The 20,070-nt window shown below is 35.0% G+C and overlaps 1 protein-coding gene across 1 annotated transcript in view; it reads right to left on the minus strand.

The window, feature by feature from the left end:
• Nucleotides 1-345: 345 nt before the first annotated feature.
• IQUB (IQ motif and ubiquitin domain containing) overlaps nucleotides 346-20,070 on the minus strand; it is a 58,037-nt gene continuing 38,312 nt past the window's right edge. Inside the window, exons 9-13 of the mRNA XM_030308342.1 lie at nucleotides 12,674-12,844; nucleotides 9,813-9,989; nucleotides 5,549-5,797; nucleotides 4,455-4,640; nucleotides 346-747 (exon numbers count right to left, since the gene is read on the minus strand). Coding sequence (XP_030164202.1) covers nucleotides 565-747; nucleotides 4,455-4,640; nucleotides 5,549-5,797; nucleotides 9,813-9,989; nucleotides 12,674-12,844 — 966 coding nt within the window. The 3' untranslated portion in view covers nucleotides 346-564. The remainder of the gene's footprint in view (nucleotides 748-4,454; nucleotides 4,641-5,548; nucleotides 5,798-9,812; nucleotides 9,990-12,673; nucleotides 12,845-20,070) is intronic.

Below are 20,070 nucleotides of genomic sequence, written 5' to 3' on the forward strand. Positions count from 1 at the left end.
GCGTTTATTTGTTTGTTTGTTTATAAATAATTCCAGTTGTTTTACTGGGATTTCAGGAAGGATGGAAGATAAAAGTAGAAGATAAAAAGTGAAGATTCACATCACTGTATTAAAACATAGCATCTTTTGTCTTACCTGTAAAGATTTTCAAAAATGGAATTCTATGTTTCCTCCCATCCACATACTGACTATTCTTCTATAACTACATTTACCTTAAAATAAATTACTTGAGTTGAAAGTTGAGCCTAGGTTTTGTTTGTTGGTTTTAATATAGTGCACTTGAGATTTTAAATATTTTAATGTAAAAATGTGAAGAATAAAATGTTCTCTTTACCTTAAAACATTAATTTCAGGAACAAAACTATATTTCAATTGATCACTAATTGTGTAACAATAAAGCATTTATATAGGGATGTTTTATCTTTATACAACTTATGATAATATGAGAAACAAAAAACAATTAAAATCAATAAAAAGATAAAATTCTATTTCCATATTGTGTGGTCTCTTATTACTCTATTAGCAGTGGACAAAAGTGCTGATCATCAAACACTCCTGGATCTTCTAGGGACTAGGTCTCTGGGACACTATAATCTTAGGTGTTGTTTCTGAGTGATATTTCTTTCTGATCTCATCTATCTCACCATCATCAAGTATAAATGAAGCCAGCACTGGAATTTGAGAAAAATAGTTCTTAGCCAGGATATGTTTGTGTTTGATCTTGTGAATAAACGAGGGTTCATATCCCTAAAAGAAAAGAAAATCAAGTTCTATTAAATGTCACAGATATATTTTGCTAGGTAAAAAAATAAAAACACTTTCATGTCTCAGTTTTGTATACCAGTTCTCTCAGCCCACAGTATATTTCTTCCCAGTTTTGTCTAATATCTTTCAGGGCTCAGCTCCTATGACATTGTAAACTTGAGGCCTTTCCTGACTCTCCCTCTGACCTCTGAGTCCAAACTAATCCCTCCTTCCTCCTTACTTGCAGGTACTTAGTACTTTTATATATTTTAATTATAATATTTAGTTCATTCTGTCTTGAATTTCACTATTTGCTCAAGAGTCTTTCCATGATAAAAAAAATACTCCTTAAAGGCTCAAATTGGGTTTTTTTCACATATGTGTCTCTCAACACCACAAGGTAGATATCAATATTTTTGAATTATGATCTTGTCACGTTGGTTCTCTCTTTAAATGTACTTCAACACCCACACAATTACCAACTTGAATTATTTTTTTCTAAGACTGGTACTTATCTCCCTGTCCAAAACAAAGATCACAATGGTGTTGTGACAATATAAACCTCCCTTTGCTCACCCTTTTTACTACCTTAATTCCCACCTCATGAGTCCATTTTCTGTCTTTAAGTAGAAAATAACCTTTCTGCCTTTATCAAGTCTCTGTACCTTTCCATTTTTATTCTTAATTAATGTTTAGGCTTCTGGTTTCTCCACAGCTATAGCATACTTTGAACTTTCTCTGTTATGTAGCATTGCCACAGTATAAGATAATCTGTTTTCTACTAGAGTGGCAGACTGCTAGTTGCCAACCCAATATTCACTCTTTCTTCTATTCATATTTAGAGGCCTGATTTTGCAGAAGGGCCTTATTTTGTATTGTGTGATGTGCTCAGCTCTCCTAGCCTTTATTCTAGCTAGGGGTGGCCATGTGACAAGTTTCAGGCCACTATACATACATGTATATATAATAGAAGCCATTGGATGAAGCTTACAAGAAAGCTGTTTAAGAGAATGAGCTATTTTATCTCTAAGACTCCACAAGCATGAGAATGAAAGTCAAAGGTTAAAGATGGCTGAAGAGAAAGTTAGAGGGCTTGGGTTTCTGAGAGCACTGTGGAGCCACCATCTGGACTTAACTTCTTGTTTGATAAGGAAATTAACTTCACATTTAATTAAGTCATTATAAATTGCTTAGTCTGTTATTTCCAACCAAACCTTAAATACAACAGAAACAATGATTGTGTCCATTACACATCCTTGTTTTTCTCCAAGCACTTAGCACTGTATCTGGCACATTCAAAAGAAAATTCTAGTTGAATTAATAAATACCCTCCATTTCCTTTATTAATCTTAATAATAAGATTAATTATTTGAATTATTTCTTTTCAACTAAATCACTACTTGTACCTCCTCCTAGAATTTGTTTTCTAAAAGTAATACATCCCTCACTAAAGACCCTCCATAGTGTCAAAACAAATGTAAAGAGAGCCTGCAGGAAAAGAGCCAAAGGACACACCATTCTGGCAGAGAGTATCATGTAGGAGTGTCCTGGCTTAAAGTTTCCTTTTTACAGACCAATTTACGAGGGCAAAATACTCATGCTTTGCACTGATCTAACTATGTTCAACCACTTCTTAGTCCTTACTTCATTAAAAAAAAAAAAAAACAACTGACACACTTCTGTTATTCAACATTAAATTATACATGTACAGATCTTTATAAGTTTTCAAAGTACCTTTATAGAAAAAAAACAATCATGAAAGGTGAGATAAGCATATTATGGTACATACAAGCAAAGGAACAATTAGCAACTCTTAAAGAATAATATAAAATGGAAAATATCCAATATATATTATCCCCTTTTTATATTATTTCCCTTTTCATATCATCCCCTTTTATAGATGAGAAAACAGGCACTAAGACATTGACAAATTTGCTCAACTTCTCCCAGCTCATAAATGATAGAGCCAGAATTCAACCAAGGCTGCTCTGATCCTCTGTATTGATTCCATGATTTTAGCTAAACTTTATAAAAATTTGTGAAGCAAAGAGGGCAGGTCTTAACGTCCTACAGATTGTTAGTGACAGAAATGGGGACATACTGCGTCAGATCTCCTGACTTTACATTGTTGTTCCTACTTTGACCAACGTGTGCACCATGAGAAATTGCTCTGCCTCATTTACGGTTCAGAGAACAGAAGTCTTTTCCACACTTTTCCTATAACTTGTGTCATGATTACAGGGGGCCAAGATTATTTTAACGTTTGAGTATTTTTTTACTTACTGAGAAAGCAAATATCTCTGTGCATTAAGGAAATTCTAGAAATGCTTTAACTTTAACTTGTGGCAAGATGCAAACTATTCTTTTTAGAAAGCTGAATATTAATAAAAGATTACACCTAGCCCAAAACCATAAAAAGGTATTTTTTTTAGTTTGTCTGGTTGAGAACCTTAGCTCTCTTTATAGAAATTTATAGGCATCCAGAAATTAGGAATGCACGTGAATAGAACATTTAATTGGATACTGCACTAATTTGATTAAATACACAAAGGAAGTGTGTGGATTAATTGAAACAGTAGAATACCAGCTTTGGGAATGAACTTCAAACCCACTATAGGTCCTAGATGAAATGATATTGTAGTATTGGCTATGCTTCGAGTGATTACATATTTATGAAGCAGCTTAGTTTACTAAATACAGTATTTAACACAGCTTCAATTTCTGCTGCTCTTTCTTTCAATCCCTAGAGTGCAATTTTTCTTAGCCTGACTTCTACTGGAAAATTATTCAAAAAAACTACAAATTTAACTAGTTCCTCCTCTTTAAACCCTCCCCCCTACCCAGTAAAAACACAAGCAGGGAATAGCAGCATTCAAAATGACTATTATATTTGAAATCAGTTCTTTATTTTCTCCTAACTGACATTTTGCATGAAATTCAAAGTATAGGAATTTAATCAATAGAAGGCAGAGAATCACTATCAACTGTTGGGTCCTAAGCTTGCTTCGTGTAAATGAAGCTCTCTGATGAACTCAATTCTGTTCATTGAAATGTTTTACAGATTGCATCTTGTAAGTTAATGAAATTAAATGGTATTGAATTTTTACAGCGTTTTCCCCACTCCTAGTCATTTGGGAGAAAATGAAAATTGGAGCCTCAGAACCATAGTCCATCAGTATAATTGCCATTTAGAGCACAAGATTATGAACAAAATTTGAGAATTTAGTGTGCTTTTTAGGCAAACTCATGATGGTTAATCAAAGAAAGGCAGAGTCTAGGTTACATAATACCTATCTGTTATTTCATTTATTCATTCAACAAATATTTAGTAAACCCCTAGTCTGGGACAGGCACTGGTGTAGATATTAAGAGATACAGACATGAATAAGCTAAATAAAACCTCTGTCCGCATGGAATTTACTATGGAACTATGTGCTTCAACTTGCTATTATTAAGAGAGAGTGATATCCAGTTTAGATACTTGTAAGATGTTCTGATCTCTTATCTTGTCCTTTTCCGTGCCTTGGCTTCCTTTAATTTTAATCTCAGCCATACACACCATCCACATATTTGTTACTGTTATCCAGTCTGTTTCTTAATCCAATGGAAGTATTTAAATTATCTTTGGAATGTAGTAAAAAGCAGTCACACTATCTCTAAAATTTTCAATGATTAAATGAGTTCCCCAAATAAATTCTCTGCTTTCTTACCTCTTCAACACTTGTTAGCTTGAGATGAGCAATGCTTTCATCTTTGGTAAGAAGAATGCAGTTCCAGGGGGACCATTCCAAGGACTTATCCCACCTGACCATGACCAGATCATGGAGATCATTCCAGGCACTGAGTGCTGACTGCGATGCCCAGATGTTCTCTATCAGGTACTGAATATCTTCTAGCTGCATGTCAAAACAAGTTTGAAAAATAATGTTTTCTTCTAAATATAACGTTTCTTTAAGATTATTAAATTACTTGAAGAAATACATTATAGGAGTATATTTTTAAGAGAGAAACGTTATTCATGAACTTGCTTCTTACAATTTATTTTTCTCCAAACCTCTGCTCATTCTGCCCAAACTACATTATCAGTTTCACAGTCATGACTGCATCTTTAACCCAGAAAAAGCTGCATATATTTCATCCAGTATGCTACTTTTACCTTACATGTATATGGTACTTCGTGCTTTTCAAAATTTGTCACTATCATCTTATTCTCAGGGTTATTGTAGGTCACTTTATTTCCATGTTACAAATGAAGAAATTGAGATTTAATAAAGTAAGCAATTTGCTTAGTGTTATTAAAAAGACTTTGTTGTTTTAATGAAAAAAATAAGGAAAATGGGGGAAATGAAATAACTGTTTAAAAACTTTTACAATTTAAACCATATTAGCTAAAAGTCTTGAAATGACTTCTTATCACAAAGTCTGCATATATAAACTTAGAATTGCCAGAGGGGCAAGCGTCACCAAGTATAAGCATAGATAAAAGTACTTTTATTTTATTTTAATTTTTGAGAGAGAGAGAGATGGAGAGAGAGAGAGAAAGAGAATGAGTGGGGGACGGGCAGGGTGAGAGGGAGAGAGAGAATCTTAAGCAGGTTCCATGCCCAGCATGAGCTGGGGGTTAGATCTCAGGATCTTGAGATCAAGACCTGACCGAAATTAAGAGTTGGTCGCTTTACCAACTCATCCACCCAATGGCCCAAGGAGCCATTATTTTAAAAGGTTTCTGTGGGAAAGTAGGAATCTTTTCTGTAATATCAGCGAACAAATTTCATCCATGACTGACAACCCTTACTGATCATACCTTCATCAGGAAAGCAATTTTAGAATCATCTTCATAATTAGCTTCTGAATAGTAGAGCCGTTGAAGTAAACATTTGTACTTCAGAAATGATTCTCGTTGCCGAGTCTCATTGTCAAGGTTAATGCAGTTGCGACACCGGTATGCGCGGTGTGAGGTGGATGATACGGCAAACTCTGTGGAAGGCAAATAGAGCTGGCAACTGAGGCAAAAGTAAATCTTCTTATAAAACTTCAATGGGTCTTGAGGGACCTAAAGAATAAAAGAGAGAGAGAGAGAGAGGAAGAGAGAGAAGAAGGAAGGAAGGAAGGAAGGAAGGAAGGAAGGAAGGAAGGAAGGAAGGAAGGTTAGTTATAAAAGTCAGGCCAAATACTAACCGACAGAAATACTGAGGACTAACTTATCTTAGAATGAGATAAAAAGTTGGCTAATTTTTAAAGTCACATTTTCCCTTAACTTAATATTATACACAAAACTTAAATTTCAAGCAGTATTCATTTATCCTGCCAAAATGTTAAGAAATCTGTATTATTCATCAACCCTTGGATACATGTGGTAAAAACACCTAAAAATTAATTGGCAGAAAAAAATTAGTAGGTGAAGGCTTTAGACTGCAAAATCATAAGAAAACTTCAAAGTGCTGTGGCACTTAATTTTTAAAAAGAATTTAGATTTTTGGTGCTATGCTACATTAATCTTACAGGCAATGGCTAGATTCATGTATAGATGAAAGTCCACTAAACTAAGTGTATTTCTTATTTCATTCATCCTAACACTAAATTTGGATTGACTCAATGATCAATATTCAAAACTTGAAACTGTACATCATATAATAGTTCTATTTTTTAAGTTTTTGAGGAACTTCCACACTGCCTTCTGTAATGGATGTACCAATTTAATTTCAAAGAACAGTGCACAAAGGTTCCCTTTCTCCATATCCTTGCCAACACTTGCTATCTTTTGTCTTCTTGATAACAGCCATTCCAAAATTGTGAGCTGAATATCTTACTGTGGTTTTGCTTTGTACTTCACTGATAATTAGTGATGTGGGGCACTTTTTTATGTATGTGTTGCCATTTGTATGTCTTGTTTGAGAAAATGTCTACTCAAGTCTTTGCCCATTTTTAAATTGGGTTAATATGAATTTGCTATTGAGTTGTATAAGTTCCTTTTTTTGGATATTAACTCATCAGATATATGGTTTGGAAATATCTTCTCCCATTCTGTACATTGCCTTTCATTTTGTTGATTGTTTCCTTTCTATGCAAAAGCTTTTCAGTTTGATGCAATCCCAGTTGTCTATTTTTGCTTTCGATGTCATGACTAAAAAAACTGTTGCTAAGACCAATGTTAACAACATTTTCTCTATACTTCCTTCTAATAACTTTACGGTTTCAGGTCTTATATTTAAATCTTTATTTTGGGTTGATTTTTGTATGTGTGTGAGATAAAAGTTGATTTTTTTTTTTTTTTTTGCAGGTGGCTGTCTAGTTTTTTCAACACCATTTAATAAAGAGTCTATCTTTTCTCCATTGTGTGTCCTTAGTTCCTTTGAGGGTGTATTTCTGGGCTTTCTATTTTGTAGCATTGATCTCTGTGTCTGTTTTTATGTCAGTACCATACTGTCTGAACTATAGCTTGGGAATATAGTTTGAAATCAGAAAGCATGATGCTTCCAGCTTTGTTCTTCTTTCTCAAAATTGCTTTAGCTATACAGGATCTTTTGTGGTTCCATACAAATTTTAGGATTTTTTTCTTGTTCTATGAAAAATACTATTGGAATCTTGATAGGGATTGCATTGAATCTGTAGATCACTTCGTGTAGTATGTACATTTTGTGTGTGGGAGGGGGTAGTATGGATATTTTAACAATATTAATTCTTCCAGAAAGATTTTATAACTACAAAATAAATGCTAAAGGCATGATCCATTTTTAAAATGCATAAATTCAACTTTATAAAAATAAAAACATCTTTTCTGCTAAGGATACTGTTAAGAGAATGAAAAGACAAGCCACAGACAGAGGGCCAATATTTGCAAATCATGTATCTTACAAAGGATTTATATGTAAAATAAGCAAAGAATTCTCAAAATTCAGTAATGATAAAACAAATGACTCAATTTTGAAAAAGGGGTGGCGGCAAAAGATACGTGCAGATACTTCACCAAAAAGTTATAGATGGATGGCAAAAAAAAAGTGCATGAAAAGATGCTTAATATTATATTCATTAGGAAATCACAGATTAAAATATAATGGGATACTACTACACATTTATTAGAATTCCAGAATTAAAATAAACACTGGCACTACCAGCTGCTGGCAAGGATGCTGAACAATGGGAATGTCACACATTATAGATGGGGATGAAACATGGCACAACCAGTGCGGAAAAAAGGCTGGCCATCTCTTACAAAGGTAAATGTGCATTTCCCAGATGACTCAAAAAAATTCTACTTCCCAGGTATTTAACCCCAAACAATCAATTTACACAAAAACTCACAAGCAAGTGTTTTTAGCGATTTTACTCACAAAAGTCCAAAACTCTAACAAACAATTCAATATCCTACAACTGTGAATGGATAAACAAGCTCTACTACATTCAGACAACAAAAGTGTTACTCAGGTATAACAACACTAAGGATACGTTCAAAAACATGGGTGAATATCGAAGGCAGTATGCTGAATGAAGGAGGCCAGTGTCAAAAAGCTACATACAGTAGGATTCCACTTATACGACACTCTGGGTTAGGTATTGATTACATGACTCTGTATTTGTCAAAACTGACCCCCAAATAGTAAATCTGACCAACGGTAAATTTAAAAACTGAATAAAATGGTATGTTAGGTGAACGTGTAGAATATTAAATTCTATTATTGTAAAAATATAAAAGCTGAGATAAGTCTATAGAGAAGGACTAGAAGTTACCCTGGGGAAATAAAACATTAATTTGAATAAGAAATAACATAATGGGCAACTTTTCTCTTGGACTTTTTTTATGTATATTCTTTTAAGATTTTATTTTTAAGTAATCTCTGTACCCAACATGAGGCTCCAATGTATAAGCCTGAGATCAAGAATCGCATGTTCTAGGGGCGCCTGGGTGGCGCAGTCGGTTAAGCGTCCGACTTCAGCCAGGTCACGATCTCGCGGTCCGTGAGTTCGAGCCCCGCGTCGGGCTCTGGGCTGATGGCTCGGAGCCTGGAGCCTGTTTCCGATTCTGTGTCTCCCTCTCTCTCTGCCCCTCCCCCGTTCATGCTCTGTCTCTCTCTGTCCCAAAAATAAATAAACGTTGAAAAAAAAAAAAAATTAAAAAAAAAAAAAGAATCGCATGTTCTATCGACCAAACCAGCCAGGCATCCCTGACTTTTGTTGTATCTTAATACTCTTGCAATACAATTAAGTTTTAAAAATCCATTAAAAAAGAAAGAATGTAAAAATTAAATAATTTTATTTTTCTAAAAGTTTTGACCAAATATTGAGATTTTATATCAAAAAAGCAAAATAGATATTTAGCCAGCTTCTTAATATTGTATATATTTACTTATTACTATAAATATAGTCATTAGAATAAAACACCATTTAGAATTCTTTAGTAAACCGCTCCCTTCCAAACCGCACCAAAAGTGTTTTAATTCGTTTGACACAGTAAGAAGGCAATGAGATACTTACCTTGGCGCTAGATAGCAAAATCTTCATAGAAACTTAAGCATTTTGGAGTTGGAAAAGGTAGTTTCATTCAAATACATGTTACATTTGAAGTTCTATCAGGATACCTATATGGATCTGTTCAGTAATAACTATGACTAAGCAATAAGTATTAGAAGGCAACACAAACAAAGTATGTGTAGAATCTCAGAAATGAAGACTTGAACTCTCTCCAAGGCCTGATGCAAGAGGGGACCCATGAATTAAATGTCAGAAAATGAACAGGAGTTAGCAGAGTAAGTAGGGGACAGGATTCCAGGTAGAACTAAGTGTGTTCAAAAGCACGAAGGTGTGAAAGAGATCATAATGCATTCAACATAATACAATATTCAATTTGGTTCAGAGAGTAGGGAAGAATTCAAGGTTGAAAATACAGACACTAAAGTTAAGTGATTAATTTGTTAACATAAAAAACAATCATTCAAAAGAGATGTCACCAATAAGATGGTCTTCCACATGGACTCCAAGTAATGCATTAAGGCAAAATTTTAATATACTTCAATTTACTACAGCACATTTTAGAATTTTGAGGAAGGAATACAGGAAAAAAAGTAGAGTACCTTAAGGTGTCTTGCAACTTCTGGATTAAATAGAGGTGTTTTGATGTAATGAAAAAAGAGTGTTGCGATTCTTTTTCTGAGCCCTTCAAGATTATGATGTTTGACACCTCTCATCATAAGGTCAACCTCTCTGTCAATCAATTCTAGAATTTCCTGAGTCAGTTTACATTCATGTTCCTATACAAAACACATATTCAGCATAGAATTTTTAAAATCACTGTTAGCTTTCAAAATTACCACCAAACAAACTGAAACTAGATTCCAAAAGAAAGAAATTGCAAAAGAAACTAGCAGGAGTAAAAATTGGTACAACTAATTTTGAAAAAATTTTCACATTATCTAGTAGAGCTTCAGATATGCATAATCTACAACCCAGCAATTCTCCTCTTAAGAGTAGAGAAATGTGCATGTAAAGTCATTGTTCACAGTAGCACAAAATTAGAAACAAGAAAATATCCATAAATCAATTGATGACATAAATAAGTGACGACTTATTCATACAATGCACATATTTAAAGAATATTATTATATGTATGGAAATGAATAAACTATAGCTATATACAATAACAAGCTTAAATCTTAAAAAAGTAATGTTGAGTGAAAGCAGTAAGACACAGAACAATACATTATTCCACTTAAATGAATTCCAAAATAAGCAACACTAAGCTATATTATTTAAGGATATAGAGAGATGGTAAAACTATAAAGAATATCAAGGAGATGACTACTGTGAAAGTCAATATGGCAGTTACTTCTAGGGGATAAGAGGGTGAACTGGGATTATGAAGAGACAGGGGATACTTGGCAATGTTGGCAATGTCCTGTTTTGGGTCAGAGAGTGGTTATGTGGTTGGTGACTTCATATTTGTTAAATTGTACACATATATTTCATGTATTTCTTCTGCAAATCTGTATAATTCATAATAATTTTTAATAAAATCACAGAAATGAGTGTGGTTGAATAAGAAAGCCCCACGTAGGGGTTAAGTGATTAAGGCAGGATTTATGAGCAGTAGAATAGAAGTAAGTTGTTCCAACTGCCCAAGAGAGGACTAAAACACAGTTTGAATGAAGGAGTCAGAATGTGACATCTGTAACTATAAAATAATATTCTCCTATACTTTTTAATACATATTTAGTATAGCTAACACAAGAGTCTAGATCAGGGTCCTTGGCCCTGAAAGCATATTAGAATGACCCGGGAGAGATTTTTAAAGGTTTTAAGATTGCCCTAACACTTGAGGATCTAATTTAACTTCTCTGAAATTGTGCCTAGGTATCATTCCTTATTCATTTATTTTCATATTCTCTCTCTTTCAATCTCTCTTTCTCTGTCTCTATGCATCTCACTCTCTCAAGTTCTTCGGATGCTTCTAATGTGTACTCAAGTTTAAGATTCACTGGCCTCTCTTAGTAATTGTCATCAAAATAATACCCATTATTGGGGCACCTGGGTGGCTTAGTCAGTTAGGTGTCTGACCTCAGCTCAGGTCATGATCTCACGGTTTGTGAGTTCAAGCCCCATGTCGGGCTCTGTGCTGCAGCTCAGATTCTGAGCCTGCTTCAGATTCTGTCTCCCTCTCTCCCTACCTCTCCCTTGCTTCACACTCTGTCTCTCTCTCCCTCTCAAAAATAAACATTAAAAAATTTTTTAAATAAATTTTGGAGGGCTCCCTATTCATAAGCAGTGAGATAATACAGATTATATTTTATTTATACTTTATAAATGCACATAGATTATATACACATATATATCTATATCCTCAATGCAACTAATTTTACAAATGATGAAACTGATTTTCAGAAATATTAAATAACTTATCTAAGGTTGTACAGCCATAATGAATAGAGCCAGAATTTGAGTCATGTTTAAAGGCCTTAATCCTCCAATAAAATATTGTTAAATAAATATACATGTACATATATAGGTTACACATACTGTTTAAGATATGCACAATTTATTTTTATAAGCCTATTCTCTGTTTTTGTTTGGTTTTCTTTTTTTTATTATTTTGTTATTTTATTATTATTATTATCAAATAATATTTTATTATTAACCAAAAAATGTTCCTAAATTCGTTAGTTAGGAGGATTTCTACTGTATTCCCTACTTGCATTCTCTTTTTTTCTAATCTGGCCTTTTCACCACCCATTACATACATCATGCTTATTTCCTACCTCTGGACCTACTGATTCTCCCTTTCTTCCTAACTATCTCTATCTTCCAATGTTAGTCACTACACAAACATCTTTAAAAACGTAATCCAGAACAAAAGCAGTCAGTGCCTCATTGAGTCAATGCCTCTGTTCTCAAGATGGAGGGACATGTAAGAGATCTATCCAGACTCAGTGCTCAACACGAACCATTTCCTCAATTGCTTAATGTGTCTTAAATTAATAAATGATGAGAAAAAAATAAAAATATTCTCATCCTGCTTTAAAATTGCTAAAAATAAAATTTTTATTGAAGAGTGTCAAAATATATAGAAATTGCTGTTTTAGTGAACTGAGTTGAGTATTAATCTCATGCTATATATATATTTGCATATATTTGCATCCATCACATAGAAATGGGTATTTATTTCCATTTAGATTATCCATTGTGCATACTTCTATGTATCGTAATATATAGTTTGAGAACTTTTAGATAAATATTAATGCAGAAAACACATCCTCCCCAAACGACACCAAAACAATATAGCTGTTGACAAAACAAATTTATATATATAGACACTGATTAGTCATCTTTACCATTAATACAAAACAGCTTATTTTAGTATTCATTTTTTTATTGATAGTAATACCAATAGTGATACCAATATTGATAGTGATACCTCAAAACTACGAGAAAGTTAATGTACCTTCACAGTATGTTTAAGTGTTAGGAGTACATCCAGTCTTTCATCTTGAGAGATATTTTTCAGCATTATGCATTTATAGATGTTCTGCAGCTCTCTGGCTCTGATGGTGAACTGTGTATCCATCTCAATTATTTTGCCGCTAAATGTTCTCCATACCTTTGGAGCTGAACACTTAAAAATAATAATATGTTTATAATTATCAGTTATAATTAAAGGTTAAAAAATAATTTCTACTAAAAGCTAACTTAATATCATGTGCTTTATGAATAATTGCAGAATTTGTAGACCATGGGAAAATAAAGCATTTTAGGAAAAAAAAGTACGAATGAGCTATTTAGCCTGTGGAAGCGCAAGCATTTCTACAGGATTCAGAATTTGGTACTAATTTGTACTAACTAGTATGTTGAATGGCTGAATGGGTATATGGAATAACTCATTACCCTTGGAAAAAGGCATGCTATTTTTAACGTTTAAAAAAAGTGATCTGCTTGTTTCAATTACACTGAGTTATAAAAATGTGTCTTGATCATGCTTTGTCAATTGAAGAAACTTTTGTGGAGCAATTGTTACAATCCTCAGTGCGCCAGAACTAAGGACACAGCAAAACGGGACTTCTGTGAGTTATGGTCTCGTTTCCTATAAACATAAATCTCTAACAAGTTCACAGTTCTTCACAAAACAGATGTCCATAGTTGAGCAACTATATTTAGCTATCTCAGCAGTGATCCCTACCTCCCTGATGATGATGGCTAAGATTCTCACTCTCTATTCCCAATTCAGCCTTGTTGCCTCCCAACCTAGCTGACCTCATGAGCCGAGGGTTAAAGACGGAGTTCACCTGCCCTGAAGCTCATCTGTGGACTCCCAGGCTGAGAATTCAGGAGGCTGAGAATTCAGGAGGTGGAGTGAGACACTAGAGACACTAGTGCAATCGTTAGTGAAGATTAAGTCTGTGTTTGCCACTGCTTCTCTTCCCTCTGACCGAGACTTTTTTTTTTTTTTTAATTTTGTTTTTTAACGTTTATTTATTTTTGAGACAAAGAGAGACAGAGCATGAACGGGGGAGGGGCAGAGAGAGAGGGAGACACAGAATCGGAAACAGGCTCCAGGCTCTGAGCCGTCAGCCCAGAGCCCGACGCGGAGCTCGAACTCACGGACTGCCAGATCGTGACCTGAGCTGAAGTCGGTCGCCTAACCGACTGAGCCACCCAGGCGCCCCCCCTCTGACCGAGACTTTACGAAAAGATGCCTTCACCCAGAAATTTCACAGTGAAACCTCACTATTTTCCCTTCTTCATGGTATTAAAGCTGCTCAACTTCTTTCCCTGATTATAATCTAACAGAAACAAGCCTATTTTGATCATGACTATTAACTCTCCAAATGCTGGATTTTTTGTAGACTAAATGGTAATTTATGCTTTGGAGACCTGTAGTCTAATTTATGCCATAATTGCAGCCACTTAAATCTTAGATTTGATATAATTTAAAGTTTAATTAGAAGCCCTTGTATGGGAACAAATCATCAGGAATGCAGACTAGCCAAATCAATAATATAAGGGTGAATATGTTTTTCAGTTACAGTTTTAAATTACTTTTAAATTTCTTACATTTCATATTAGCTAAATTACATTGAAAACTGAAAAGAACCATCTAAAAACAACTATATTTGAGATGCTTTCAAAGTAATGGCAGCATTTTCTGATCAAAGCCAGAATAAGTGCTGTTCAGAGCTAGGACTCTCCATCAGAAACTTTAGATTCTCAGTTCTAGTTTAAGTCCAGCAAGTGAGAGGCTGCGACCCTATAATTAATTTATATTCTTAAGGCATATATCTAATATTAAATAATGTACTGCTAATTAGCAGACTGATAGAATTAGCTAAAATTTATTAAGGATTATAAGAGGGAAATAGCTCAATAAGAAAATATTTTGTCATTTAATTACTATCACTTAGAAATAACAATATATAGATTATTTTAAAGAGATACAGCCTTGTTTGGGGTAGGCCTCAGAGTGTTACTGAAGTTAAATGTTTCAAAGCTCCTTTTAAAAGTTTTTAAGGAATAAGCAACCTTAGGCTGAGTTTCATATTGTGATATGGTAAAAATTTTTTAAGCTTTATTTATTTTTGAGAGAGAGAGAGGGAGAGACAGAGTGCTAGCAGGGGAGGAGCAGAGAAAGAGGAGACACAGAATTCAAAGCAGGCTCCAGGCTCTGAGCTGTCAGCACACAGCCCAATGCGGGGCTCAAACTCAGGAACTGTAAAATCATGACCTGAGCCAAAGTCAAATGCTTACCTGACTGAGCCACCCAGGTGCCCCTCATATTGTGATATTTTAAAGTCTAACTAATGTCTTAATCTTGCCATGCCATTTTCTTCAGGATGACTCTATTAAATGCAATTTCCTTTCTTCTAGTAATGTGGGCAATACCTTTTGCTCTGCAGGTTTATTTCACTTGTATAATCCTTTTATTTCACTTGTAATAATTACCTTAAAAAAATTTTTTTTCACGTTTATTTATTTTTGAGAGAGAAAGAGAGTGTGAGCAGGGGAGGGGCAGAGAGGGAGGGAGACACAGAATCCAAAGCAGGCTCCAGGCTCTGAGCTGTCAGCACAGAGCCCAACGCGGGGCTCGAACCCACAAACCATGAGATCATGACCTGAGCCAAAGTCAGACACTCAACTGACTGAGCCACCCAGACGCCCCAATAATTACCTTTTAATGAAATATGTAGTTCATCTACTTCATTGTATTTCAGTTGATAGATTGATTTAACTCCACTTCCCCTCCAAGTTTTTAGCCCCATTTAATATAGTACAATTTGGTAATATCTTAGATTTTTTTTCCAAATACATTCAACATCCACCCATCCATCCAACACCTTCCCACCCTGCAATTTTTCACTCAAACTCTACCTTTTCCATAAAAATTCCTAATATGTTTTGAACCAATGAAATCACTAGTATCTGAAGTCCTATTGTACTCATAAACACACACACAAACACATGTGTGCGTGCACACACACACACACACACAAATATACCGTGTCTCTATTTCAATAACTCAGGGAAATTAAATTTAAACTGTTCTATAATTATTTTTTTGTTAATTTTATTTCTCCCAAAAGATTATAAGAAATAAATTCTCATGTGTTTCTATATATCTGATATGACCTACAGCACTCATTCATTCATTCCACAAATATTGATTGTGTTTACTATATATTAATGTATTAGGTACAGAGTAAACAATACTGATTTTAAGAACTCTCAAATCTCATAATATGTAAAGATAGGAAAACAAGTAATTAAAATACAGGATAATTCTGCTTCATGATTACAGGTAAATAGGTAACTAACCATAGGTTGCTATGAAGCAATTACTTAATGAAAAGAAAATATTATCTAAGGTGAAACCTGAAGAATAACCACGAATTAGCCAGAGTAAAGGGAACTGATTCTTCACAATCAAAGAATCCTAGATTTGAAGTTCGAGTTTCCCTAGTTAGTACTAAAAGATATAAAAAAAAAAAAAAATCTATTGACGAAGCTGTTTTTATACTTGGATATATTTCTGCCAACACTGACAACCTGGTCTTCATTCAAGTCTAAGCTTCTTTGATTTCAGCCCTTAAGGTATTTTTTTTACCCTGACACAGGAAAATGCATCATCTTTGCTTATTTCTCTTTCTTATTTCCTTTTTCCTTTGAATGCTTTGGCTATAATAAGAGACGTACAACAATCATGCTCTTAAACTGCTTCAGAAAATAGGAGCGTAATAAATTCCATTAAGCTGCCAACAAATGAGACAGGGAAGACTCTGGAGGAGAGAAACAGAAGAACAGCAGGAAGAGGCATTTCAAGGAAGGGAAGGTGGAGAGATAACAAAAACCTTGAGAGCAGCAGGCTCCCACAAAAGAGAAGAAATGACTGTACTGTGAGAGGAGGGCTTTCTTCCTCCTAAATTAATACTCGGGTCCCCAAGGGCACAAATTAAGAATAACCCTAACCCCCAAAAGCTACTGTGTAGTGATCAACTTTCCTTTTACACAGCAAAGGGGTTTTGTTCATACACAGAGGACACCCCTGTGCACTGTGGTGCTCAGAGAGAGGCAAAAATCGGTTGTATTTTCCTATCCCATTAGCTGTTGGCCACCAGAGTATGGGGGAGAAAAAGAAAAACATTTAAATGACACAGCTAGCAAGGATTGCAGTTTTGTAGCTTGTGATTGTGAGAAGTGGTATGCGAATCAAAGAAAGGAATGGCCTTGACTCTAGGGAAAACCTCTTGCAGATTAGAAATTCAAATTGTCTCTTTAACACAGTTTGGGTAAAGAGAACCCAAGATACATCAGAAACTGACCGATGGTTTTTCACTCGAATTTCTTGACTTGCTTTTTTTTCACCTCTGTCAGCTTGTGAGTTTTTAACCTCTGATAACCTGTGGAGGTCAATGTTTGAGGTGTTAAAATCACAAATTATTTAACTAATACTTCAAAAATCTTTAGATTAAGCCTTTTATGGAGAATGAAGGCTTAGTATAGAATCCATAATACCTGATTGGTTTAATGTCTATGTCCATGATAAGAAGATTAAAAATATTAGTTCAATAAACCACATAATATTTAGATACAGTGAAGTTAAACTAAAACCAAACATAAAATTCTATTGTTGAAAGTTATTTCCAAATTATAGTAAAGTAAATATTTTTTTATATATCTATGTGTTATAGTGCTAAACGTGGACCTGAAAATCAGCATTATGGCTCTCATTGTTAGTTTTGACATTTGAAAAAACTCTGACCTTGTCTAGCTTCAGGGATTCATTATAAGCTATTTTTTCTTAGTTATCAAAAATACTGTAGGATAATAAGTTACTCCAACTTTTTTGAAATCAGCACTGTGTCCCCCTGAATATTAGAGACAATGCTCGGCATGTGTGAGGGGCAAAGTAGACAGGCATAAAGAGGAATGGATATTGTATAAGAATTTATAAGGAAAACTATAAAATCTATCTTAATTGCTTTCCATGATGTTTAGTATGGCATCCTATACAGAAAGGTGATTTGAATGACTTTGCATTAGAATAACAAATATTTTATAATTTACCATAACAGATTAAAAGTATGTCAAAGTCACTGTTAGTTAATATTTTTAAAGACTGGACTAATTAGTCTATGTAATGGACTAGGATTGACTTCAAGTGTAGCAGTTCCATTCTGGTTGTGTTTTTCTTGCTCTCTACAACATTTTGGTCAAAACTGAGGTAAAATTCCCTTGTATCAGCTAAAATGTCCATTTCCTCTAAATCTTAGCCTATGAACGGGTGAGATTAATTGGTTCATCAGCTGATGTAACCATAGATTTAGAACTCAAATTCTAAAACCTATGATCCACAAAAAGCCTTTCCCTTGATTTCTACAAGTTCTTATAGCTATTTTTTCCATCGTTCCTTCAGTCTTCTGGTCTTGCCTCTTTGTGTGCTGCCCTAAATCAGTATGGACACTAAGGCCCAATCATTTCTCTCATTCTCACTCCTCTTACCAAAAAAATTATCTTGCACTTAATGTTTCATTTATTTTATAATATAACTAAAAAGTCACGAGGAACCATATTGTGCCCAGCTGTCTCCTCACTATGCTTTCTCTTTTTCTCTCCTGGCAACAGTCAAAGATTTCCATTTTCCTGGCAATTCTTCCTACACTCGGGATCTTTCAGGGTCACACTTTCTACTATAACTTAACAGTTTTTACAAAAAACAAAAACAAAGACCACATTTTTCTTCCTCGTGAAAAATCCTATGAACAAAATTTCTCTATCTCATCTTTTTTTGGCAAGATTTCAAGACCTTCATAGAGTGCTACATACACTTCGTAAGAAAACAATGGTCATTAAGTGGCTCCAGAGTCAATATGAAATGCTGGGACCTTACATTCACACGCTTTATAATTCAAAAAAAAAAAGCTTAGATACAATGTTAGGCAGAGGCCTGGAGGGGGTGAGGAGAGGGGTGGGTGGTGCATAAAGGCATAATAAGAATAGACACTGTATAAGTATTTACAATAAGAATTTTAAATAGTTCATAGGAAACAAAGCATCAGAGAAAGCCTAAGTAGGAATTCCTGTGGAAGCTCCAGCCTCAAATAAGGAAGGGTAGATGCCACTCGTCTTCCTTGTCCCTTGTACCTCAGAGGCCCCCAGCTCCTTCAAACACTCTGGGTCCCTGTTGCCCTGGGTCTATGCTGTCCCCAATGGTAAGGTTAACAATCAGACACATAAGGAATATGGTTCCCAGTGATGAAGCTGGATTCAAGATAAAGTAACTTGCTAAAGGAATAAGTTTAGTTTGAAATATGATCCTGGAGAAGTATGAATATTATGCTTCCATATGGGAGACATATCTTTCCTAGAATGAAGATACTCAACAATTTGAAGTGACAGTATCTACATTGTATAATTTCTTGACAATACTTGAAATATGAAATTACACAACCATTATTTCTGTCCCTTATTTTTCCTTCCTGCCTTCCTCCATAAGCATGTATTAATACTCTGTGATATGCACTATGCTAGAACATGAAGATACAGAGATAAAAGACAGCATTTGCTTAAGAAGCTCAGTATCCAGGAATGATTCAGACATGTATATAGATACAATAAAAACTGACCACTACGGGGGCACCTGTGTCTCAGTCTGTTAAGCTTCTGACTCTTGATCTCACGATTTGTGGGATCAAGCCCCAAGTCAGGCTCTGCATTGGCAGCATGGAGCCTCCTTGGGATTTTCGCTCTCCCTCTCTCTCTGCCCCTCCCCTGCTTGCACGCTCTCTCAAAATAAATAAGTTTACTTTAAAAAAATTTTAAAAATTGACCACTATTTACTAAGAAGTGAAACAGGGTCTCATGAAAGCATATAGTACAGGCTAAAGCAGGAGGATCAGTAGGTCCTTTCTGGAAGAAGGGGTATCTGAGCTTGTTTTGAAGGATGTATAACTAGCTACCAATGAAGGAGGTAAAGGATGCTCCATGTAGAGACAACACTGGATGCACAAGCATGCAGAGCACGTGATCTTTCTGAGGACGCGCAAGTAAACGAACGTAGCTGGAGTGGTGTGGCTGTAGTTTGCAAGGAGAGATGACAGTGAGATACCAGCAGGTGAGGTGTGCTGAGTATCAATTGTGAAAATCCCTGAGGGGCAGTAAGGAGGGGCAGCGGCAGAGATGTGTTTAGTGAGGTCCCTATGGCCGTGGTATGGATGACAGAGGAGGGAACTATGAAGTGAGACTGGAGGCTGAGAGCCTAATTTGGAGACATGAAGTAGTCCAAATGAGAAGGAAATACACAATCAGATAAGTCACTGTCAATCTCACACACACACAAGACAAGGCCTGGCT

Source organism: Lynx canadensis, chromosome A2, assembly GCF_007474595.2.
Source record: "Lynx canadensis isolate LIC74 chromosome A2, mLynCan4.pri.v2, whole genome shotgun sequence".
Lineage (NCBI taxonomy): Eukaryota > Metazoa > Chordata > Mammalia > Carnivora > Felidae > Lynx > Lynx canadensis.